Source organism: Macrobrachium rosenbergii, chromosome 32, assembly GCF_040412425.1.
Source record: "Macrobrachium rosenbergii isolate ZJJX-2024 chromosome 32, ASM4041242v1, whole genome shotgun sequence".
Lineage (NCBI taxonomy): Eukaryota > Metazoa > Arthropoda > Malacostraca > Decapoda > Palaemonidae > Macrobrachium > Macrobrachium rosenbergii.
In genome coordinates, this window is record NC_089772.1 from 9,108,899 (window position 1) to 9,136,468 (window position 27,570).

General features: G+C 38.3%; 1 protein-coding gene and 1 long non-coding RNA gene across 4 annotated transcripts in view; one reads left to right on the top strand and one right to left on the bottom strand.

The window, feature by feature from the left end:
* The window catches only part of ec (echinus), a 483,333-nt gene extending 470,740 nt beyond the window's left edge, over positions 1–12,593 (top strand). For all 3 annotated transcript variants that reach the window (XM_067132826.1, XM_067132827.1, XM_067132828.1), the window contains 5 exons: positions 4,420–4,869; positions 5,124–6,452; positions 6,622–6,813; positions 6,991–7,180; positions 8,436–12,593. In XM_067132826.1, coding sequence (XP_066988927.1) covers positions 4,420–4,869; positions 5,124–6,452; positions 6,622–6,813; positions 6,991–7,180; positions 8,436–11,938 — 5,664 coding nt within the window. In that variant the 3' untranslated portion in view covers positions 11,939–12,593. The remainder of the gene's footprint in view (positions 1–4,419; positions 4,870–5,123; positions 6,453–6,621; positions 6,814–6,990; positions 7,181–8,435) is intronic.
* The window catches only part of LOC136855640 (uncharacterized), a 169,207-nt gene that overhangs the window by 90,462 nt on the left and 51,175 nt on the right, over positions 1–27,570 (bottom strand). The gene's annotated exons all lie outside the window — the stretch shown is intronic.

Genomic DNA, 27,570 nt, shown 5'->3' on the forward strand with positions numbered 1-27,570 from the left:
CATATGGATGTTCATGGCCCTCTCTGTGTTACTGTGAAGAGAGAGAGAGAGAGAGAGAGAGAGCTGAATTTCTGATTTGTGTGGTTTATGTATGGCTTTATGTGAGGCTTACTATTTGTTAATCAGATGAATTTCGTGGTATCTTTACTGCCTGTATATATGGATTAAGCAAAGGACCAAGCTCCGTCAATGATCAGTTTACTGTATTATTAACTTTATAAATACGTTACATTGGCCACAATACCCCTCCGTAACCCGTGTAGAATAAAATGTACAAGAAGAATATCAGAACTATTCCCCCTTCCAAGTTGCACCACCAAAATTAAGTCAAATGATTTGGGTGGGGACGGGGGAGGGGGTACTGACACCGTTAACACATTTCCGTTGTCGAAGGCAGCTCGCTGACTGTGGTGGCTCGATCCTGGAATTTCCTAGTTCTCTTCTTCTGTTGGAAAGGGGAATTTACAGTTAACGCTTCTTTCGGGTCTCTTTTTCATTTTGGGTTTGACTAATTAATTGCAAATTGGGTAGTGTGTTCTCTTGCTTGGAAGCATACTGAGCTATACACCTCCACATTGGCTTTATTTCCTTACAAAAATATTGATAATCATCATATATAAACTCTCTTGTTAATGGTTTTTGTTCTTACCATCCCCGTAAGGTAAACGCAGATTCGGCAGCACGTGAGGAAAGCTCTCTCACGTTACCTTGATTAGTGTGCTATTTCAAGCAATATTTTAATTGCAGTATTGCCCTTACGTATAATTAGATATTAGATTATTCGCACAATGAAGAAATTATGTTTGGTATAAGCCGCGTCGCTCTCCCGAGACCCCCTTTGACTAAGTGCGCTGGTTGGAGCCTGACAAAATGACCCTCGTTTCGCATCTGTTCTCTTGGATTTGTGGTCTCTTCTTTCCCCTTTATTGGGGTCTTTTTAATTATAAAAAGAAAATCACGGAACACTTTCCCCTGCCAGGGCTCAAGCGTTTCTTGATAGTAAATTCCCATCCTCACTGGGTCTTCATATGGGAAAGATAAAAGCGGTCTCATTACGGTTATTAAAACAGAAATACAAATGCGCTAAACAGCTTGCAGCCACTCATTTACAGATTCCTTCCATGCTGTGTGTGATACAGGCATTTATGGGATGGCTGTGCGTGTAGAGGATAAACGTTCGCTCTTTATGAACTTATTTCCATTGTAGCATTATATTTTGTCATTGCTGATGGTTTTTTTCCCCATATTTCCATCTTTCTTCTCAGAGCAACTCCTAAATGAATGACATGGCAATAATGAAATCTCTCCCCACCCCACCATACCACCACCACCACCACCCGAGTTCTGCCCATTCACCCAATACTGGAGAGGGGTCTCGACATTCAAGGCGTCCCAGACCGTGGCCACGCCCAGACACCCTGAGAATGTGTTCAGTGTGAGCCAGTACTTATTCAGACTGCCTGTTCTTTTCTGCATACAATGCAAGTTGTAAGTTTCCAGTACCGAGGCATCCTCGCGATTCGAGCGACAGGCATAGATTGGTTAAGTTGATGGCACAGGGCTGCAACGCCAAATTAAGTTTGAAAAATATGTAACGGTATTGTTAAAGGACCCCTCGATTTTTCTCTATCAAATATCTATAACATCCAGTTTCAACAGGGAATATTTATCAGTATTATCAATTCGTCAGACGATCACTTGAATTATGCTGTCGTCTAATAAGATGGAAACTTGGAGAGAGAGAGAGAGAGAGAGAGAGAGAGAGAGAGAGAGAGAGAGAGAGAGAGCTGAATAAATTATTCATGTTTTTGACGTAAACTTACCGTTCAGAAATGATACGTCCCGTGAGGAGGTTACTAGACCAACAACACCCATTCAGGTGATGAACAATCCACAACTCTAGTCGTGCCACGTGAGCTCGATGGACTGGAATTCATTCAGTGTCATCCATTATTCTCAGTTTCAAAAGCCCTCTTCAGCCACATGCCTTCCACCCTCCTGCGATTTTCTTTCCTATTTTCTTTTCCCAGCCCTCAGCCCCCTTTCCATCTTTCCATTCCAAACGGATGGAATGCCTTGTTCATTCTTGCGCATTGGACCATTCTTTGTTTTCTTTCCCGGTTTCCTTCCAGTGAAAGGTTGATGAGTCTTTCAGAATTATTACTCTTGATAAAAGAAACACAAGGAACAAATATGAATAACGCGTATCCGGCAGTCAGTTAAAGCTGTCTTCAGAAATGGTTCCAACAACCTACGCAACAAATTGAAGTACAGTACTTTCCCAAAATGTCACATTAGGACCTGGAATGTCGGCATTCCAGTTCTCGATAGGCGTCTTGTTGTTTAAGCGGTCGAAAAGGAGCGGGAAGAGACTTTTGTTCCTCTCGTTAAACATCTCGCTTTGACGTGGCTGGAATGCCAGACAACCACAGGATTCCTTCCATTCTCGGTGTTCACCGCTCTTGGAATGTTGCCCAACGGAATGATTGGGAAGGGAAGGGAGGGTGCAGAACCACGCTGGCTCCGTAGGAATATAGTGCCGTCAGTGCACGTCACGTGGTGTACTGTAAGCATTACTAAAGGGTGTTTGCAGCGTCCTTAACTGAACCCACTTTTTAGCCATTTATTTGACCTCCATTCCTGCTTTCTTTCTTCAGCCTTACTGTCCAACCTCTCTAATTATTATTTTTAGTGCAACTATCAGGTTTTCTCCTAGTACCACCTTTTAGATGCCTGTACTGTACACCCAAGCTCAGAAGTGATACTGCGTAACTACATAAGGATTGCACATGCAATGTCTTCGTTGAATGCGAAAACAATATGTCATATACATCTAAATTGCAAGTAAACAGCACGCATGGCCAAATTTCGGAAAAACAGTGGCGAAACCTTTCCAAGACTCGTTTTTCCATCGCCAAGGAGTTCGACCAAAAATGTCTTCATCAACCAATGGTTCCAATGTCAAAATTGTAATAAAAAAACGAAGAGATTTTCTTAACATTATGATGCTGCTAGAATGCACCAATGAATAGTCTCGTTTGCCTACGATTTGACGCCAAAAAACAAATACTAAAGTAGCCAAACCGCAACCATTAATGTGTGGGGATGCCCTTTCTGTGACGCAACTAAGATTTGCTTCCTGTGCCTAGGCTTGCTAAAAATACATTGCATTTAGCATTCACATTTCTATACCAAAATTTCCTGCCGGGAAAGTATATAGAGTTATCCACACATTCTTGCACTTTAATTTACCTTATGAATAAATTATAAACCAAAATCAAGCGAAGGGACCGTTATTATGAAAATAACATTCTTCGTCAGGAAAAAAAATTGTGCTGTGTAGGTCTTGACGTTAATAATATCATCTATGTACATCAATAATTATCTTCGATATAATTTCAAGAATCACCATCATCTATTAATAAAGAATAAGTAGTCTTAAAAAATAAATACTTTAGTAGGATTTTTTGTTAGGTCATTACATCATTATTTCAACACATGGGCAATTTTAGCATAGCCTAAAACTCCAAATTAAAAACAAAAATGTTTGCAATTCATGTCTATTTTGACAATTTTTATAACTGTTGAACTATGTCTGTTATGTGCTGTAAAGGTGTTTCGATGACCACATCAAGTAGAAAGTTGTGCGCGTCGTTATTGGCAGCACCAATGACAACCTTGTCCCACCATGCTTTGAACTAAGCATTGTAGAAAAAAAAATAATTTCATATAGATTACAAATGATACCAATGCATAAAAGAGGTCATATCTATATACCCACAGGGAAAATTGTTAATTGTGAATTCACAACTTACCGACATGTATGACTTAGGAAATTGAAAAAAAAAAAAATTACAATACCTGGCAATCGTACGACATTTTACTTCGTCTAAGATTTAGGACGATACAAAAAAAAAAAAATTTACAGTACTTCATCTCATTTATTTCGTAGATCTCTCTATCCCCTTTTCATTGTTTTCAGCACTGAATGGCCAACAGTGACCCAGTGCTTGGGTTGACAGCATAAATTAACAAATCGAATTAGAATTGAATTGAGCTTTAGAGTGAGTGGGGGTTTACGGGGAGGAAACTTTGGTTGCCAGACTGCATAGATCATAAGTGTAATTGATTTCGGTGATCATGTATTTTTAATTGGTTTTTAGTTCTAACAGAGCTGAGAATTGATATGGGCTGCATTGAAAGTATGGCTGTAAATTTGGTCTCTATAGTTTTCGTGAGGTTGCTCATTATTTATTTAATGATAACTTGGCATTATCACTCCATTATTGATAAATTAAATGTATATCTGTGGTACCAGCTTTTAACAATGTAAGCATTTTCACTGTTACAGTAGTAATGAAATTGGTAACCAGACTTCAAATTAATATTCAGAGTTTAATTTTGACATTTTTCTTTCAGGAACTGTTTTCGCAGCTCCAGTACAGCCATGAATCGGCCCTTCCACCAGATGCTCTCCGACGTGCCTTAGCACAGACGTTTTACAACCAGCAAAGATTTCAGTTGGGCTTCATGGACGATGCCGCAGAGTGCTTCGAAAACATTCTCCTTCGAATTCACTTCCACATTGCCAGTGGAGAGGCAGAAGACATGTGCAATGCACGTCATTGTATTCCCCATCAACGATTTGCCATGACCTTGATAGAGCAGAGTGTCTGTGGAGAATGTGGTGCAACTTCTGAGCCTCTACCTTTCACTCAGATGGTACACTATGTTTCTGCTTCAGCTCTCACAGCTCAGGCTCGGCAAATGCAAGAGACGAACAATTCTCAGCCTCAACAAGTGGCCCTTGATATGTTTGGGCAGCTCTTGAAGAAGGCTGGTGGTATGGGAGATATTAGAGACTGTCCAGTAAGTGGATCAATTACTTTAACTTCACAGTTTTGATAGAATTTCCTTTTTCCTTGTATATTTGTAACAGTTTTGATATAATTTCTTTTTTCCTTGTATAGTTTTGATAGAATTTCCTTTTTCCTTGTATATTTGTCACAGTTTTGATATAATTTCTTTTTTCCTTGTATATTTTTAACTAAGCAGTTATAAAAAAAAATCATAGTTCGAACAAACAACTTAGCTAATAATACATTTTCTCTTTCTATCAATAGAGTGCATGTGGTGCCAAGATTCAGATCTGCAGAACTCTGATGAACCGACCGGAGATTGTTTCCATTGGAGTGGTATGGGATTCAGAGAGACCAACATTAGAACACATTATGGCAGTATTTGCCACAGTAGGAACAACGTTACGTTTACGAGATGTTTTCCAGAGTGTCATTGATGATGCTTGGGCTCAGCACACTCAGCATCAACTGGTTGGAGTGGTCACCTATTATGGAAAGCATTACTCAACTTTTTTCTACCACACCAAGCTTCGAGTATGGATATACTTTGATGATGCAACTGTACGAGAAATAGGCCCACACTGGGAACAAGTGGTGGACAAATGCAGAAGAGGGCACTTTCAACCACTTCTTCTGTTATATGCTAATCCAAGTGGCACACCAGTACCTGTAGAAACTGCACCGAGATCTGTTACTTTGGTCCCTGGCCACAGAAATCATAATCGCTCATCACAGTCATCTCCCCAGAAAACATCACTGTCAGGGGAACCATATTCTCAGACAAATGCCAGGCGTGCTGTTACTCCAAATCCTGAAAAATGCGCTGATGGTACTGGAGGGCCTGCCCCACGCAGAGCTGTCACCCCCAGTCCAGAGATAGCTGCTCAAAATGACAGTCACAGAGATTATCAAAACATCCATTCCATACACAGTCAGATGTACCAGGATGGTGTGAGTGAAGGACATAATGATGATGTATTTGAAACTAATGCATCCAACTATCGCAGGCAAATGGAAAGCATTAAACAGAAGGGCTCTGTCTTGCCAAACAAACCAAATATAACAGGAAGAGGACGACTTGACTCTGATGACTCTGTATATGCTGGAAGAAGGAATGATGGCCAGAGACAAGAAAGACAGAGATCAGTTAGCTGCAGTGGCTATAACCAGCACGGTAATCGAAACAGTAATTCCTCCTTGGAACAGTTTGAAAAAGATGGACTTAAAATGCCTGAGGGAGGTAACGTACCACGTCGACGAGATTCCGGAAACTGGAGTGGAGATAGGAACAGCGCTTCATCATCTTCATCTACATCCTTGGAGAATCCATATATTTTCATTGTTGGTAAAACAGGACGGCAACCATCATCACCAACAACTAAACCACCATCCAGTCCATCTCGCTCAGATCACCCAGAGTATGCTAACCTGGGTATAGGTGTTCCACAGCATGTGCTTAACAGCAACAATAGTAATTCTGGACAGTCATCAAATACAGGCACTAGTGGGCAATATGACCCTGGGTATGACTCCTACTCCTTGTCTTCAAATGATTCTTACCCAATTCAGCAGAACCTGAAGCACAATTTACAGGTAAGTGCGGTTACAGAACACCATGTTATGGTTGAAATTGCTTATATTTATAAATATTTCAAACAACAATTTCTAAGAATGCTGATAGTCATTTAAAACTTCTAAAATATTGTATACACAGCCCATGTAAATCTTACATACATGCTAAATATTTTTCATTCCTTGCCAGCTTCAGCAAATACCAGAAGGAGTTCAGACAAGTGACAGTCCTGGAACATATACAGGTGGAAGCCAGCAGGACAACAGCAGTATCAGCACACTCACAGAAAGTGAAGCTGGAAGCAACTGTGAAGCACTTTGCCTTGCAGCCGATTCTTTGCTGGAGGAAGCTCGAGCAAGGGAAGAGGCTGGTGATCTGCCTGTTAGTATTTTTCTTTTCATTATTATTAAATCAATATATAAATCAGAATGTAGAGGCTAAAACAACATAGAAAAACCAATCTAAAGCAAGAGTATAAGACAAGAGTTTAGCTATTGCAGTGTGGTATGGCAAACTTTAAACAAAAGATTTAATGTAAATTTCTTTTCTTCATTCCAGGGTGCATTGGATTTATGCAATGCAGCTGCTGCTAAAACTCGTGCAGCTATGGATGCTCCATATAACAATGCCCACTCACTGACTTTTGCTCGAATGAAGCATAACACTTGTGTCATGCGTGGTCGATCTTTGCATAGGAGAATTTTGATCCAGGAGGAGACTGCAGCATGGGAAGGACAATATAAAATGGGTGAGTTAAACCAAAAAAATATTGTACTTAAAACAGGGCTTGTTTGATATTAGATTCCTCAGGTAATGTTCAGTTATGATATGTGTATATATATATATTACACATGCACACTTCTTCCTCATCCCCACTGTTATCCCTAATCTACAGGGTCCTTTGCCTTAATGTGCCTTCTTCAACTACTTGTATTGAAAGCATTTTCCTCGGCTAAACCTTTCTTTTCGAAATCCCATCCCCCCCTTCATCTTAATGATGCCATCTATTCCTTGGCTCCCTTTCTACCTTCTACCCCTAACAGATCCATTCAACCCCTTTCATTTCTTCCTCGTCACTTATCCTTACCACATGCCAAACCATCTGGATCTCGAATCTCTTATAGTCAATTTTACCATTCCAGGACCTCTGGCCTTTTCAATTTCCGGCCTCTCATGCAAGGAAATCCTCAGAATTCTTATCAGCTAAACCATTTCTGTTTACTCCAGTTTCTGTTCTTCTTCCCGTCTTATGTCCATTTTTTTTTAACCACACATCATCACTGCTCTGATTATGGTACAGTTGATCTTTCTTTTTAGTTTATTTGGCATTTTATCACGCACTACCCCTGCCTCCGTCCCCAATTTCTCCCAAGTACTGTACCTTTTGGCCTCTTTCCAACCTCAGCTTCAAACCCTCCTGAAATTCTTTCTTCTGTTTTGCATGAATAACCTAACTCCTCCCTGCTTGCTGGGCACTATATCCTCAGTTTTAACCACATTTATCCTTATACCACCCCATTCAAGAGTTTCCTGCCACCCTCACACCCTTCTTTGCAATTCCGCAATCTGCATATAACAATTTCCATAGATTTTCATTCTTTATCCTTTTGCTCAATAAATCCATCACTAGAAAAGCCGGTCCTTGATGCAGATCAACTCTGAAATAACATTTCTTTTTGCCACAGGCTGCTTTTAGCGCTGTCATTCTTTTGTACATCATTTCAACCAACCTAACCAACTTTTCAGGCGCTTTCTTCATTCATGTGTTTTGTGTATGTGTGCATATGTATATATTGAAAATTGTTAATGCCAAATTTATCTTTTCACTCATTGATTAGTTTCTGTTTTGAAAAATAAAGGTAGGAATTTCATTTCTAGATGTTTGTGATGCACAGATTCAGTTGCTCCTACACATTTACAACACTTGCATGAGGAAGATTTTGCTAGAAGAAAACTCTGATCACTGTTATTGCAGAATTATTTATGCCAAACTTTATTTCCAGATGTTCCCCATCATAGTCGACAAGGATCAAGGGATTCCCAAAGGTCCAGAACAAGTCGCCAGGGTTCACGAGAAGGATCAGTCCATCACAGTAGACAAGGTTCGCGTGATGCCTCTAATGGATCACAGGCAAGGTCACAGGATCAACTCGATACAGCAGTTACATTGGCTCAGACAGCAGAAAAGCTTCAGAGCACAAACATTGAAATATATGCTACACTTCCCAAAAAGAAAGGAAAGAAAATTTCTGGTGACAAGATTGGATTATCTAAGAAGGATGAAGTGGACATCCAGCTGGAAAAGACCTCCAAGGAAAAGAAGAGCAGTGACAAATCCAAAGATAAAACTCACAAAGATAAGAAGAGCAGCAAGAATCGGGGAGTTGACAGTGATTACTCTAGTGATCATAGCTCTAAGAGTTCCAAGAAAAGTTTGGAGAAGGAAGATGTTAATGCTATTGTTGAAGTGAAAGAAGAGAAACCTATAGGTAAGAAACAGCATAAGGTTAGAAGGAAGCTCCTCATGGGAGGCCTAATCCGTCGAAAGAACAGGAGTATGCCTGATCTACGAGAAGGCAAAGATGGAGAAAACCCTAAAACTACTGCAGATGACCTAGAAGTTAGAAGTTTATCTCGACCAACAACGCCATCAGGAGAAAAGACAATGGCAGGGTATCTGAGTGAAGGACATTTGGAATACAGTAACCCAAATCTTGAAAGAAGTAAACTGATGAGAAAGAGTTTTCATGGCAGTGTAGGTAAAGGTCTTTCGCCTGTCAAACTTAGTACTGCAACTAAAGTTCCTCCTCCCATACCACAGCGCATTACTTCACAGCTTACACAGAAAAATGAGAAGACCAGTAGAAAGGAAGAGAAAAAGAGAGACAAGAGACCACCATATCCTTTACCTCACAATGAGGCTGAAGCAGACAATCCTCCAGCACTTCCACCACGATGCTATACTCCAGAAATAATCAACAACAATAATAATAGCAACATGCTGAAGACAGAGCCTCAGTCACTCCCATACATGCACATGCCACAGTATGAGCCATATCAGAATAATTCCCTTCCTTATGCCGGGCCACATTATCCAGATCACCAGATCCAGCAACCTTCACCTGGCACTCCCACTCAGATCACTGTTTGTGCAGATGTCCATCAGGAGGCTGTGCCACAAGAATCCATTCATCCAACCAATTACCAACAACCTCAACAGCAGCTAAACCAGCAACAATTTCATCCACAGTATCATCAACAGCAGCATTTCCAACAGGCTCCACAACAGTTGTTCCACTCACAGCCACCCATGCAGCAGCAACAACAATCAGAGATGTATTCCCCACAGAATCAGTATACTTCCAAAATCATGTCAGGTGAATGGCCTGAAATCTCACACTCCAGACAAAGCAGTGAGGACTTTCCTCCTCCTCCTCCTCCCTTGGAAGAGGCTGTGGAGGATTTAAAGATCAGGGGACTCCTACCCCCTCCTCCTCCAGTGTCCAGGGCTATACCCGAGGCCCATGAAAGCCCAGAGCCCTCAAGCTTGCTTGCACAGTTACAGCAGAAGCGTCAGCAAATGATAGAAAACAAAGAGAACTCTGGCATCTCAATTGACGATCGGGTTAAGTCATCCCCATGCAAAAGCAGTGGTGACTGGCTGCAGGAACTGCAAGCGAAACAGGCAGCCATGCAAAAGAAACTAGATCAAAATGGACCTGGACAGGGGTCACAAAATGAGGTTAAAGAAACCCCAACTGAAACTACTAATTCTGTTAAAAATTTGGCTTCCAAATTTGAAAATGTTAATATTAGTGGGACACCAAAACCTGTTGATATGGATGAAGTGGACAATAGATTGACAGTTCAGCATCCACCAGCTACATCTACCCGTGAAGAAACCAGCGAGTGTCAACACACTGTTAGTAAAGAACTCTTTACAAGAGAGTACACTCAGTGTAATTCATTACAGTTCCCTTCCCACAGCGGACACGAGAGTAGGTTAAGCTCTTCGTATCGTGCCAGAGCAGAACATTGTGAGAGTACTAATACAAGTGGGAAAGATGGTGTTAATGAGAGTGCCAAAGATGATTCTGAATTAAACACAAGTACTGATACAACTAGCAGTGAAGGAGCTAAAAAGAAGAAGTCCAAGAAAAGTGTAACATTCTGTGATCAGGTGGTATTAGTAGCAACTGCTGAAGATGAAGAAGAAGATGCATATATTCCCAACCCAATTCTAGAAAGGGTCTTGAAATCAGCACTTACTTCCTCTGCATCATTGTCAGACACTGATACATCATCATGTGGAGAATCTGTAAGTTCAAGAACAAGCAGCCAGTCTCAAAATAAAACTGTTTCTACTCCTCAAGCTAGTCCACATTATCATAGTTCAACCCAGTCCCAGACTATTCAGCATCAGTTCCCTCAAAATCATCCCTCCCAAAGCCATACATCACAAGGTTATCCTGCTCCTCCAGTTCACTTATCTACTCACCATGCTCAGCCCATTCAGCCATCTTTCTCTACGCCTCCTGGAACTTCACAATCTCAGTACCCCACCCAGCCACAACCACACACTAATGTTCCATCACATCAAAATCATAATACATCATCTCATAACCACCAACCTGCAGTACAACCATACTCTCAATCAGCTCAAAATAATGGTGCAGTTAGATTGCCACCACCTTACCAACCACCACCAAGTGTATGTAAGCCAGTGGGTCCTCACAGCCAGACGGCTCAGGCAGTTCACTCTCAAGGTCAGTCACAGCGACCTCTTTCAAGTGGTTTGCATCCTTCACAAATGCCACATTTGATACCTGGTCAACATCAGCCTAGATCCTTGCCACAACAGCCGCAGCAGAGGCACATTAATCAGCCACCACCACCACCACAGCATTATCAGCAACAGCAGCAGCAGCAGCAACAACAACCACCACAGCAACAGCAATCTCAGAGGCAACCAACGGTTCCATATCCTGCAATGATACGTCAGAACAGCAGTCTTGGGTTCCAGCATCACACCGAGACAGAGAGGATATACCCTCCTTATCAACGTGTGCCTCATCCTAACCATTCACAAGGACAACCACAGAATCATTCGCAGGTACACCACCAGAAAATTCATCCAACAATGCACCAGTCTCATGTGACAAATGGCCAGCCAACCAGTTACAATGGATTCGGATCATACAGTAACCAGCAGCAACCTATTCATGGCCATTCTCACCAGCAGCCACAGCAACAGCAGCATGGTTCTGGGTATGGCAGTATAGGCCGTGGTGGTGTCAAAAGTGTCCCTAGCCACTTTTGTGGTCCACTTGACCCATCTGCCATTTATTCGACCGTAAACAAGGTCACCAAAAAACCAAGTGGTGCCCCAAGTTCCAACAGTGCACTACAACCGTGCAATCTGTGTAGAAAGAAATGTGTTAACCCTCCCTCTACGTATTGTCATGATTGTGAGTTTTATATGTCTAGGTTTAAACCCAAAACATAATACTCTTTTCATAGCCGTTGTAATTCAGTATTTTAGAAACTCGTCACATAATTATCAAAAGACAATTTCAACTATCAAAATTTTAGTAGGCATTACAGGCGGGTGTTAATAATTTCCAAACTTTTATTTTTTATTTTTTTCAATTTTTCATCCGCCCTTTTTGTGGAAAATTTTATATATTGCCTTGTTATAGATACTTCGTTCTTCTCACTTTCACAAAATCTACACGAGTGTACCTGCTTAAAGATTCGTGTCATTTTGACATAGGTTTTTGTAGATGTACCTGTTGAGTATGGGAGGATTCTGCTGTGTTGATGATGATGTGCTATGAAGGTGGGTATAAGTATTAAATGCATCATTGCTTAGCCATGTTGGTTCAGAATCTTCTGCCACTTGTGATAATAGGTTATAGGCTCTTGTATGGATCTCATTGTTAATATTTACATTATACAGTTTATTATTGTTATCTTTATTGTATTTATTGTACAGTTGCATCGTTTATGTTCATTTCAAAATTGCTTCACACTTCAGAGTGCATTTGTGAATCACACCATGAAATGTGCCAAATAATGTATATTATGTACAAATTTTATATATACTCTTATGTATATATCATTTGCTTTTATATGTTTTATATTAAAGCCCCATAATACTTTGTCGTATATTTGTTCCCTTCCATTCGCAGTGTGTTGATCTTTAGATTGTTAAAGGAAATAAACGCCATTTTTCCCAAGTGAGCTTAACTTGAATTTCATGGCAGAATGACAGTGAGCAAATTAATGACTCAGTCTACAAAGTATTTTAAGACCACAAACCTTACAAGAAATGATATGATAACAACTATAATGTCTCGTCCAAAACTGAAAGCAACTGACAAAAATGGTCATTTTCGATGTGCTATTTAATTGGCATAATTGTGCTTGATGCTACCTGTCTCATATCTAAATTATTTCACGAAAAGGTTTGAAAGAAGTATTAATTTTGACACCCCCGAAAAAATTGAATTTTCCAACAAAAATGCAAAGGCACCAACTTATAGCAGAAGTTAGCTCGAACTGCGCAAAAGTTTGAACTGTTTCGACTTTCAATGGAAATAATTTTATACGACAAAAGGAAGCCGGTAGCAGACTCGACCCAAAGGACGGCGACAATTCATTGCAGAACAAAGGCGACAGTGATCGCTACTCTTGGCAAGCATTAACTGGTGTATTTTACCGGTTTTAACCGGTGTTTTACCGGTTCCTTCTATGTAAACCGACAGGTAACAAAATGATTAAACTCCTGTAGGAACTGTAGTGGCTGTTATATTGTAGTTTAATTTTAAGAAGATGATTTGAGAGAAATATGGCGGCCTTTCTTGCTCCCCTTAACTGACTGCGAGTTCCTACCTATCACACCACAGCTCAGTTCATTAGATGATATAAGCTTTCAATTCCTGGACACGAGGGCTACAATCATTACAAACAATTCAAAACGAATGGCATGCGAGAACATTACGTAAAATGAGCACTTCCGAAGTCCCATGTAACGGTCACATACTGAATCGCTACTTATTACTGTATCTCATAACGGGAAGAGTAAATATGAACTTCGATAACCACTGGGGTAATGAATCAGTTGTCAGTACTAGGTATACTACTTACTGGAAAAGCTCTCCACCGACGTAACTCGGTCTTTAACAATGGACCAATAAATGGGTCTGCTTAATTATGATAAAATGTTCTCTCTCTCTCTCTCTCTCTCTCTCTCTCTCTCTCTCTCTCTCTCTCTCTCTCTCTCTCTCTCACAGACACACCCACACACGCAAAATATATAGACTGTCTATACACACATACACACACACACACACACACACACACACACACACATATATATATATATATATATATATATATATATATATATATATATATATATATATATATATATATAGAAAAAGGTAATACTACTCGAAAACAAAGAGAACAGCAGACAAATCACAAAATAAACAAGGGTGTTGAGGACGTCTGGGCATTTAACGAGGAACGAGTGCTTTAATGAAAATTGACTCTAAAGTCGTAAGCTCGTCCTCGTGTTGGGCTGAGGCTATTATTTCGAAGTTTTTCATATCAATCTGCGTTTTGCAGATTGCAGAGTGATTTCTTATATTTGATAATTCAGGCCTGGACAATCAGCATCCCGTCCTATAACTGACGGCCTGATGACTACAGACACGGACTTTCAGTAGCCGTCTCGTACATCCAACGTAGGTTCCCAGCTCGCACTTGGGACAAGTATATTTGTAAATGATGTTGGATGCTAGAGACGGGCATGTTCAACGATTAGATCTGCAAAAAGTTATAAAGAGCGTTAAAGGTTTTTCGTAAATAAGTTTCTTATTTACAAACGAAAAATTCTTTGCTAATGATCTTTATAACTTTTTGCGAAACTCATCGTTGAACAGGAAGGGAAATTTAGCATCCAACATCATTTACAAATATACTTGTCCCAAGTGCGAGCTGGGAACCTACGTTGGATGTACGAGACGGCTACTGAAAGTCCGTGTCTGTAGTCATCAGGCCGTCAGTTATAGGACGGGATGCTGATTGTCCAGGCCTGAATTATCAAATATAAGAAATCACTCTGCAATCTGCAAAACGCAGATTGATATGAAAAACTTCGAAATAATAGCCTAAGCCCAACACGAGGACGAGCTTACGACTTTAGAGTCAATTTTCATTAAAGCACTCGTTCCTCGTTAAATGCCCAGACGTCCTCAACACCTTATATATATATATATATATATATATATATATATATATATATATATATATATATATATATATATATATATATATATATATAGCTTATTGATACATAATAGTGCCAAGACCAGGAAGAACATTCTTTATTGTACGATCTTTCGAGGTATAAAACCTCATCATCAGGCTGAAAAAACCGACAAGGATGCGAATCAATAAAATTACAATAAAATTAATTATAATTAATCTTCAGTAAAAATACTAACGAAATATATAAAATGAACAAGTAAATATAAACTAAAAGTGTGAGACGTAAAATAACGAAAAATTAAAAACACAGACATAAAAATATGAAAATAAAACTAAGGTGAAATGTAAACAAACTACCACTCACAAAGTAAAATATTTAACGACCTCATTGAGTACCTACTATCACGTAACTTATTAAATTTGCCGTTCGATTACTCACCTTAAGAAGCCTACGGGAGGCCCCGACGTAGTTTCCCAAACTACATCTGGGACACGAAAATAAATAGACCGCATTGGAGGTCAAAAGAGGCTCAATTTTCCTTTATATCTAAATAGGGAACCAATATTTAATGTGTTTATGATTAATTCTCATTTTATGGCCGGACAATGTTCACATATTGAACGTTTAACTTGTGTATAAAACGTTCTATCACTGACATACGGGACATTTATCACAGAGTGGCATTCTTGGTGCAGTCGATCTGTTATTTTTCCCTATTAATTTATTATTTAGGAACTTACATTGTAAAGGTGTTTAAAGAAAACTTAGCTGGATAGCAGTTTTCCATGAAGTATTGTCGTAAAAGGGTTATTTCATAGTGAAATTTGGATAAGCCAGAGGAGAGAGAATAGGCTCTGTGGAAGAGTATGCAAATTTTTGAGAAGCTTTATTTAACGAAGAAAAACATAATATATTTGGACTAACAAGTACTGAATTTCTCTACCCTCATATGTGATTACTGTCAGGACCAGTATAGAAAAATATATTCTAAGAAATCGAGTGTCACTTGAATTACCTTTTGCGAAAAGCGTGTCATAAATTCAAGATGACGTTGCTCCTACGAAAAATTCTCGAGAACGAGATCGAAGCTGGAACCATTCATTAAAATAAAAACAAAACCAAAAAATATGAAACCAAATAGTTTTACAAACCAAGGCTTTGTATAACTATTCATCGAGCCCACACTATGGACTTTACTTGTCTCAACTTCTATAGACTTGCTTGTGCAGTCCATAATATTCTAGAACTAAGGAAATGAAATATAATATTTCTAGATCAGTATAGTCTATGTGGGAAAAATGTCAAACGAGATAGTGTCTTTATACCAGCTTAATGTTTGCTGCGTCTCAAACTGAATCTGTTCGTAATCAAAGGAATAGAGGTTTTAGGGGTAATAGTATTCACGAGAATCAAAACGGACAATTAACTCGGAAACGTTTTATTTCGATAGTTTATACAAAACATAAAAAGTTACATGATATGAATGTATTATTTGATGGAAAACCCTTCCTTTGGCGGCACTGATGTGTTGAAAGAAGGTACGACATCTGTTATGCGATCAGCGAAGTTAAGCTGCATTGGGTGTGGTCAGTAACTGGATGGGTGACCGTCACCGAAGCCTTGTTATACTCTGTCGTATGAAAGGTGTTGCTTAGTTTCATTATGAGAATGTGTTATGTATGTAAATATACACGTAAATAATTAGTAAAATGAGAGGAACTGAATTCTGTGGTGGACTGGAATGCTACACATCAACAAGAACACGCCTTTACCACTTGCTTATAATACGAGAACAGGGGAAGGGTTCGACGTCACCACCGACGTCAGTTTTTTTTTTTTAATTTTTCCTTTTATAAAGTTTTCGTGTAGATTGACATCCATATATACAATATAGTCTCATAATGAAAGAAAAGAAGCCTTTTAAAAGTCGAGAGAGAGCATACAAGAGGGAATCAGTCGCGGTCACCTTTCCAAGTACTGACCACACCCAAAGCTGCTTAACTTCACTGATCTCAAAAAAGCCGAGTCGCGTCTTCTTAAAACGCCGTTTGCGGCGCAAAATGAAGGTTATTCTATCAAATAATATATTTATATCATGGAACTATCGTGTGCGGCTGCAAAGAAATTCCGATCGTATAGGGGAAGGCCTTATACGATCAGTATTTCATTGATTTATGGTCAACCTGGTAGAGTGATATGACCACTCGGTTATGCCACTCTACGAAGGAATCTGTCTTGGAACTCCTACTGTATCTAGAGGTTGACGCACCAACGCCAAATCAAATCGCCTTAAATTACAATTATATTACATCCTGCCAACATTTACTATTCCCAAAACACTTCTGCCACCAACAAATGTCTTCTCTTTATAAAATCACGCATGAAATCCACCTTGAATTATATTAATTGCATAGAAAACATTTCAACAACGATCGCCATCTCGAGCACCTTGCCATCGTCGCGTCGATGCGATTTTGTTTTTCTTCTCTTCGTCTTGAATGACGACGTCCAAAAAGATTTGCGATCGCTGCTGCATTTCGTCTTTTTGCTTTTCATTTCAATCAATTTATTATCTCTCTCTCTCTTTATATATATATTTTTAACATTGTTTCTAATGACGTTTCAATAAAAATCTCTCGATTTACTGAAGGTTTGCATGAAACGCCCTTTAGGTGCCAGTAGATTTACTTGTACAAAGTAAGATTGTTTCTTTGTGACTACGAAAATGAATTACACCAAAATGTCAGAACAAAACGAAGGTTGTTCTAAATGTAGTTTGTTTAGGACAAGAGTTCACCATTATATATTTTTGTTAGGTTTCTTTTACTTTATTGAATAATGAGTTACTGTCATTTGCATACAATAAACAAGAGATAAGAAATCAAAAATTATTAGCGCGCACGTTTTGATTTATTATCTCTTGATTATTGTAGTACAAATGAATCAGTGTCGTCATCTATTCAATAAAGCAAAAACAAGGGGCTAACAAAAATATATTAAACAAATAGTCCTACAAACAAAACAGCCTTCATTTTGTTTCGACATTTTGGTGTAATATCAGATCTGACAGAAAACATTCATTCATTTTCAGTCACAAAGAAACAATTTACTTTGAAATCTACGGCACCTAAAGGGACGTTTTCTGAAACTAAATACGCGAGAGCCATTTTTATTAGAAAACTCTGTTAAGACTGGATATATGGAAATAATATAGTATGTCGATCCAAATTATATTGAAATAAAAGCAAAAAGAGGACTTGCAGCAGCGATCGCGAACCATCTTTGTATTTGGACGTCGTCATTCAAGACGAAGAGAAGAAAAACAAAATCGCATCGCCAAGACGATGGCAAGGTGCTCGAGATGGTGATCGTTGTTGAAGTGTTTTCTATGCAATTAATATAATTCAAGGTGGATTTCATGCGTGATTTTATAAAGAAAAGACTTTTGTTGGTGGCAGAAATGTTTTGGGAATAGCAAATGTTGGCAGGAAGTAATATAATTGTAATTTAAGGCGATTTGATTTGGCGTTGGTGCGTCAACCTCTAGATACAGTAGGAGTTCCAAGACAGATTCCTTCGTAGAGTGGCATAACCGAGTGGTCATATCACTCTACCAGGTTGACCATAAATCAATGAAATACTGATCGTATAAGGCCTTCCCCTATACGATCGGAATTTCTTTGCAGCCGCACACGAGAGTTCCATCATATAAGTATATTATTTGATAGAATAACCTTCATTTTGCGTCACTATCGGCGTTTTAAGCAGACGCCACTGCTCTTTTGAGATCAGCGAAGTTAAGCTGCTTTGGGTGTGGTCAGTACTCTGGAAAGGTGACCGCGACTGATTCCCTCTTGTATGCTCTCTCTCGACTTTTAAAAGGCTTCTTTTCTTTCATTATGAGACTATATTGTATATATGGATGTCAATCTACACGAAAAACTTTATAAAAAGGAAAAATTAAAAAAAAAAACTGACGTCGGTGGTGACGTCGAACCCTTCCCCTGTTCTCGTATTATAAGCAAGTGGTAAAGGCGTGTTCTTGTTGATGTGTAGCATTCCAGTCCACCACAGAATTCAGTTCCTCTCATTTTACTAATTATTTACGTGTATATTTACATACATAACACATTCTCATAATGAAACTAAGCAACACCTTTCATACGACAGAGTATAACAAGGCTTCGGTGACGGTCACCCATCCAGTTACTGACCACACCCAATGCAGCTTAACTTCGCTGATCGCAAAACAGAAGTCGTACCTTCTTACAACACATCAGTGCCGCTAAAGGAAGGAGACTCCATCAAATAATACATTCACATCACGTAACTTTTGTATAAACTATCGTAATAAAACGTTTCTTCGATTTGATTCTCGTGTATCATATTACCCCTAAAACCTCTATTCCTCTAATTATAAGGTTTGACGAGCCTTCTTGGGCTGCATTTAGGATGTACAAAGATAGACAACCATCGGGTATAGGTCGAACAGATACAGTTTGAGAGGCAACAAACATTAAGCCCGTTTAAAGACACTATCTCGGATGACGTTTTTCCCACATAGACTATACTGATCTAGAAATATTGTACCATTTCTAGAATTATATTTCATTTCCTTAGTTCTAGAATATTATGGACTGCACAAGCAAGCCTATAGAAGTTGATACTAGTAAAGTCCATAGTGAGGGCTCGATGAATAGTTATACAAAGCCTTGGTTTGTAGAAGTAGTTGCTTTAATATTTTTGTTTTGTTTTGTTTTCATTTTAATGAATGGTTCCAGCTTCGATCTCGTTCTCGAGAATTTTTCGTACGAGCAATTTCATCATGAATTTATGACACGTATTTCGCAAAGAATGTAATTCAAGTGATACGCGATTTCTTACAATATATTTTTCTATACTGGTCCTGACAGTAATCACACATGAGGGTAAAGAAGTTCAGTACTTGTTACTCCAATTATATTATGTTTTTCTCCATCAAATAAAGCTAATAAAAAATTTGCATACTCTTCCACAGAGCCTATTCTCTCTCCTCAGGCTTGTCCAAATTTCACTAAGAAATAAACCTTTTACGACAATACTTCATGGAAAACTGTTATCCAGCTAAGTTTTCTTTAAACAATTTACAATGTAAGTTCTAAATAATAAATTAATATGGAAAAATAACAGATCAACTGCACCAAGAATGCCGCTCTCTGATAGTGTCCCGTTTATCAGAGATACAACGTTTTATACACAAGTTAAACGTTCAAGATGTGAATATTGTCCGGCCATAAAATGCGAATTAATCTCAAGAAACCCATTAACTATTCGGTCCTTATTCAGGTATAATGAAAATATAAGCCTCTTGTGACATCCAATGCGGCCTATTTACTTTCGTGTCCCAAATGTAGTTTGGGAAATTATGTAGGGGCCTCCCGTAGGCTTCTTAAGGTCAGTTATCGAACAGCAAATTTAATACAGAATATAAACGTTTTAAAATCATTACAGGGCTTCTTCCCCCCAACAGCTTGCGGTCTTCGAATTGCTTTTCATAAAAGCAATAGTTCCAAAATTAACAACGAAGCTACCGCAGCCCCTCTCTCCCTGGCATAACCATACGAGTTCTTGGGACCTTTCGCTGCTGCTTCTTCTTCGAGTCATTCGTCTTCTTCCCTTCACTTGAAATGGTCATTCTCTTACCACTTTGTGTTTCTTTCTTTATTTTATTATAACTATTTTGGCTTTTAGGATGAGTCTTTTTATTATATGCTTTATGTGTGTTCGTCTTTCCGCAGCTGTGATGATGGGGCTGGACCCCGGAATGTCGCTTAATAAAGCTTCGCAAAATCAACATAAGGCGTTTCCCTTCCATATATATATATATATATATATATATATATATATATATATATATATATATATATATATATATATATATACAATAACTTTTCATAATTAAACAAAAGAAGCCTTTTGAAAACCGAGAGAGAGCGTAAGACAGGCATCCAATGGCGGTCACCTTTCCAAGTACTGACCACACCCAAAGCTGCTTAACTTCACTGATCGAAAAACCCGAGTCGCGTCTTCTTAAAACGCCGATAGCGACGCAAAATGAAGGTTATTCTATCAAATAATATATTTATATGATGGAACTCTCGTGTGCGGCTGCAAGAAATTCCGATCGTATAGGGAAGGCCTTATACGATCAGTATTTCATTGATTTATGGTCAACCTGGTAGAGTGATATGACCACTCGGTTATGCCACTCTACGAAGGAATCTGTCTTGGAACTCCTACTGTATCTAGAGGTTGACGCACCAACGCCAAATCAAATCGCCTTAAATTACAATTATATTACTTCCTGCCAACATTTACTATTCCCAAAACACTTCTGCCACCAACAAATGTCTTCTCTTTATAAAATCACGCATGAAATCCACCTTGAATTATATTAATTGCATAGAAAACATTTCAACAACGATCACCATCTCGAGCACCTTGCCATCGTCGCGTCGATGCGATTTTGTTTTTCTTCTCTTCGTCTTGAATGACGACGTCCAATGGAGACAAAGATGGTTCGTGATCGCTGCTGCATTTCGTCTTTTGCTTTTCATTTCAATATAAGTTTATTATCTCTCTCTCTTTATATATATATATATATATATATATATATTATGCTTTTAACATTGTTTTCTAATGACGTTTCAATATTCTCTCGCGTACTGAAGGTTTGCAGACACAGCCCTATTGCCAGTAGTACTTGTACAAAGTAAGATTGTTTCTTTGTGACTACGAAAATGAATGAATGTTTTCTGTCAGATCTGAAATTACCAAGTTGTACTAAATGTCGCCCTTTTGTTTCCGACAAGAGTTCACCATTATAAAGCCCCTTACTTCTATTTACTTACATAAAGTTACTGTCATTTGCATACAAGGAAACAAGAGATAAGAAATCAAAACTTATTAGCGCGCACGATTTTATGTAACTGCCGAAAGATTATTGTAGTACAAAGGAATCTGGTGTCGTCATCTATTCAATAAAGCAAAAACAAACCTAACAAAAATATATTAAAGCAAATAGTCCTACAAACTATATGCTGAGAACAGCCTTCGTTTTGTTTCGACATTTTGGTGTAATATCATATTGTGGGCGACCACCCTCCTGCCTCTTCACTCTCCCAATTTAGAAATCTACGGCACCTAAAGGGACGTTTTCATGAGACTAAATAAATCGTGCCATTTTTATTGAGGTCTCTGTGAGACTGGAATTGGAAATAATATAGTATGTCGTCCAAATTGACTGAAATAAAAAGCCAAGAGGACTTCCAGCAGCGATCGCAAACTATTTGGACGTCGTCATTCAAGACGAAGAGAAGAAAAACAAAATCGCATCGCCAAGACGATGGCAAGGTGCTCGAGATGGTGATCGTTGTTGAAATGTTTTCTATGCAATTAATATAATTCAAGGTGGATTTCATGCGTGATTTTATAAAGAGAAGACATTTGTTGGTGGCAGAAGTGTTTTGGGAATAGTAAATGTTGGCAGGAAGTAATATAATTGTAATTTAAGGCGATTTGATTTGGCGTTGGTGCGTCAACCTCTAGATACAGTAGGAGTTCCAAGACAGATTCCTTCGTAGAGTGGCATAACCGAGTGGTCATATCACTCTACCAGGTTGACCATAAATCAATGAAATACTGATCGTATAAGGCCTTCCCCTATACGATCGGAATTTCTTTGCAGCCGCACACGAGAGTTCCATCATATAAATATATTATTTGATAGAATAACCTTCATTTTGCGTCGCTAACGGCGTTTTAAGAAGACGCGACTCGGGTTTTTCGATCAGTGAAGTTAAGCTGCTTTGGGTGTGGTCAGTACTTGGAAAGGTGACCGCCACTGGATCCCTGTCTTACGCTCGCTCTCGATTTTCAAAAGGCTTCTTTTGTTTAATTATGAAAAAACTATATTGTATATATATATATATATATATATATATATATATATATATATATATATATATATATATATATATATATATATATATATATATATATATTATGGAAGGGAAACGCCTTATGTTGATTTTGCGAAGCTTTATTAAGCGACATTACAGGGGTCCAGCCCCATCATCACAGCTGCAGAAAGACGAACACACATAAAGCATATAATAAAAGATTCATCCTAAAAGCCAAAATAGTTATAATAAAATAAAAAAGAAACAAAGTGGTAAGAGAATGACCATTTCAAGTGAAGGGAAGAAGAAGAGTGACTCGAAGAAGAAGCAGCAGCGAAAGGTCCCAAGAACTCGTATGGTTATGCCAGGGGAGAGAGGGGTTGCGGTAGCTTCGTTGTTAATTTTGGAACTATTGCTTTTATGAAAAGCAATTCGAAGACGCAATCTGTTGGGGAAGAAGCCCTGTAATGATTTTAAAACGTTTATAATTTGTATTAAATTTGCTGTTCGATAACTGACCTTAAGAAGCCTACGGATGCCCTTACATAATTTCCCAAACTACATTTGGGAGACGAAAGTAAATAGGCCGCATTGGATGTCATAAGAGGCTTATATTTTCATTATACCTGAACAGGGACCGAATAGTTAATGGGTTTCTTAAGATTATTTCGCATTTTATGGCCGGACAATGTTCGCATCTTGAACGTTTAACTTTTGTATATAAAACGTTGTATCTCTGATAAACGGGACAGTAGCAGAGAGTGGCATTCTTGGTGCAGTCGATCTGTTATTTTTCCCTATTAATTTATTATTTAGGAACTTACATTGTAAAGATGTTTAAAGAAAACTTAGCTGGATAGCAGTTTTCCATGAAGTATTGTCGTAAAAGGGTTATTTCATAGTGAAATTTGGACAAGCCTGAGGAGAGAGAATAGGCTCTGTGGAAGAGTATGCAAATTTTTTATTAGCTTTATTTGATGGAGAAAAACATAATATATTTGGAGTAACAAGAACTGAATTTCTTTACCCTCATATGTGATTACTGTCAGGACCAGTATAGAAAAATATATTGTAAGAAATCGCGTATCACTTGAATTACATTCTTTGCGAAATACGTGTCATAAATTCATGATGAAATTGCTCGTACGAAAAATTCTCGAGAACGAGATCGAAGCTGGAACCATTCATTAAAATGAAAACAAAACAAAACAAAAATATGAAACCAAATAGTTTTACAAATCAAGGCTTTGCATAACTATTCATCGAGCCCACACTATGGACTTTACTTGTCTCAACTTCTATAGACTTGCTTGTGCAGTCCATAATATTCTTCTAGAAATAATATAAAGAAAATACAATATTTCTAGATCAGTATAGTCTATGTGGGAAAAATGTCAAACGAGATAGTGTCTTTATACCAGCTTAATGTTTGCTGCGTCTCAAACTGAATCTGTTCGTAATCAAAGGAATAGAGGTTTTAGGGGTAATAGTATACACGAGAATCAAATCGAAGAAACGTTTTATTTCGATAGTTTATACAAAAGTTACGTGGTATGAATGTATTATTTGATGGAAAACCCTTCCTTTGGCGGCACTAATGTGTTGTAAGAAGGTACGACATCTGTTATGCGATCAGCGAAGTTAAGCTGCATTGGGTGTGGTCAGTAACTGGATGGGTGACCGTCACCGAAGCCTTGTTATACTCTGTCGTATGAAAGGTGTTGCTTAGTTTCATTATGAGAATGTGTTATGTATGTAAATATACACGTAAATAATTAGTAAAATGAGAGGAACTGAATTCTGTGGTGGACTGGAATGCTACACATCAACAAGAACACGCCTTTACCACTTGCTTATAATACGAGAACAGGGGAAGGGTTCGACGTCACCACCGACGTCAGTTTTTTTAATTTTTCGTTTTATAAAGTTTTTTCGTGTAGATTGACATCCATATATACAATATAGTCTCATAATGAAAGAAAAGAAGCCTTTTAAAAGTCGAGAGAGAGCATACAAGACGGAATCAGTCGCGGTCACCTTTCCAAGTACTGACCACACCCAAAGCTGCTTAACTTCACTGATCGAAAAAGCCGAGTCGCGTCTTCTTAAAACGCCGATAGCGACGCAAAATGAAGGTTATTCTATCAAATAATATATTTATATGATGGAACTCTCGTGTGCGGCTGCAAAGAAATTCCGATCGTATAGGGGAAGGCCTTATACGATCAGTATTTCATTGATTTATGGTCAACCTGGTAGAGTGATATGACCACTCGGTTATGCCACTCTACGAAGGAATCTGTCTTGGAACTCCTACTGTATCTAGAGGTTGACGCACCAACGCCAAATCAAATCGCCTTAAATTACAATTATATTACTTCCTGCCAACATTTACTATTCCCAAAACACTTCTGCCACCAACAAATGTCTTCTCTTTATAAAATCACGCATGAAATCCACCTTGAATTATATTAATTGCATAGAAAACATTTCAACAACGATCGCCATCTCGAGCACCTTGCCATCGTCGCGTCGATGCGATTTTGTTTTTCTTCTCTTCGTCTTGAATGACGACGTCCAATGGAACAAAGATGGTTCGTGATCGCTGCTGCATTTCGTCTTTTTGCTTTTCATTTCAATATAAGTTTATTATCATCTCTCTCTTTATATATATATTTATGCTTTTAACATTGTTTTCTAATGACGTTTCAATATTCTCTAGATTACTGAAGGTTTGGAGAGTGAACAGCCAGGATTGCCAGTAGTACTTGTACAAAGTAAGATTACACCAAAATGACGAAACGAAAATGAATGAATGTTTTCTGTCAGATAGAAATTACCAAGGACTTGTACTTAAATGTCGCCCTTTTGTTTTTGTTTTTGTTCACCATTATAGAATGACCCCTTATTCCTTTTTACTTACATATAAGTTACTGTCATTTGCATAAAAGGAAACAAGAGTTTTGAAATCAAAACTTATTATGTTTCGATTTTATGTAACTGCCGAAAGATTATTGTAGTAAATAGAATCTGGTGGGTCTTTATAATTCAATCTTGTCAAAACAAACCTAACAAAAATATATTAAACAAATAGTAATTACAAATCTGACTGAAAACATTCATTCATTTTGTTTCGACATTTTGGTGTAAATCTTACTTTGGGCGACAACCCTCCTGCCTCTTCACTCTCCCAATTTAGAAATCCGGCAGTACGCGGACGTTTTATTGAAACGTCATTAAAAAAATGTTAAAAGCCATATTTTATTAGGTATATAAAGACTGAAATTGGAAATAATATAGTATATTCCAAATTGAAAATAAAAAGACGAGGACTTGCAGCAGCGATCGCAAACCATCTTTGTTCCATTGGACGTCGTCATTCAAGACGAAGAGAAGAAAAACAAAATCGCATCGCCAAGACGATGGCAAGGTGCTCGAGATGGCGATCGTTGTTGAAATGTTTTCTATGCAATTAATATAATTCAAGGTGGATTTCATGCGTGATTTTATAAAGAGACGAGAAGTGTTGGTGGCAGAAATGTTTTGGGAATAGCAAATTTTGGCAGGAAGTAATATAATTGTAATTTAAGGCGATTTGATTTGGCGTTGGTGCGTCAACCTCTAGATACAGTAGGAGTTCCAAGACAGATTCCTTCGTAGAGAGTGGCATAACCGAGTGGTCATATCACTCTACCAGGTTGACCATAAATCAATGAAATACTGATCGTATAAGGCCTTCCCCTATACGATCGGAATTTCTTTGCAGCCGCACACGAGAGTTCCATCATATAAATATATTATTTGATAGAATAACCTTCATTTTGCGTCACTATCGGCGTTTTAAGAAGACGCGACTCGGGTTTTTCGATCAGTGAAGTTAAGCAGCTTTGGGTGTGGTCAGTACTTGGAAAGGTGACCGCCACTGGATGCCTGTCTTACGCTCTCTCTCGGTTTTCAAAAGGCTTCTTTTGTTTAATTATGAAAAGCTATTGTATATATATGTATATATATATATATATATATATATATATATATATATATATATATATATATATATATATATATGTAGATTTGGAAGGGAAACGCCTTATGGTGATTTTGCGAAGCTTTATTAAGCGACATTACGGGGTCCAGCCCCATCATCACAGCTGCGGAAAGACGAACACACATAAAGCATATAATAAAAAGATTCATCCTAAAAGCCAAAATAGTTATAATAAAATAAAGAAAGAAACACAAAGTGGTAAGAGAATGACCATTTCAAGTGAAGGGAAGAAGACGAATGACTCGAAGAAGAAGCAGCAGCGAAAGGTCCCAAGAACTCGTATGGTTATGCCAGGGAGAGAGGGGTTGCGGTAGCTTCGTTGTTAATTTTGGAACTATTGCTTTTATGAAAAGCAATTCGAAGACCGCAAGCGGTTGCGGGGAAGAAGCTCTGTAATGATTTTAAAACGTTTATATTCTGTATTAAATTTGCTTTTCGATAACTGACCTTAAGAAGCCTACGGGATGCCCTTACATAATTTCCCAAACTACATTTGGGACACGAAAGTAAATAGGCCGCATTGGATGTCACAAGAGGCTTATATTTTCATTATACCTGAATAAGGACCGAATATTTAATGGGTTTCTTGAGATTATTTCGCATTTTATGGCCGGACAATGTTCACATCTTGAACGTTTAACTTGTGTATAAAACGTTGTATCTCTGATAAACGGGACACTATCACAGAGCGGCATTCTTGGTGCAGTTGTTCTGTTATTTTTCCCTATTAATTTATTATTTAGGAACTTACATTGTAAAGTTGTTTAAAGAAAACTTAGCTGGATAGCAGTTTTCCATGAAGTATTGTCGTAAAAGAGTTATTTCATAGTGAAATTTGGACAAGCCAGAGGGGAGAGAATAGGCTCTGTGGAAGA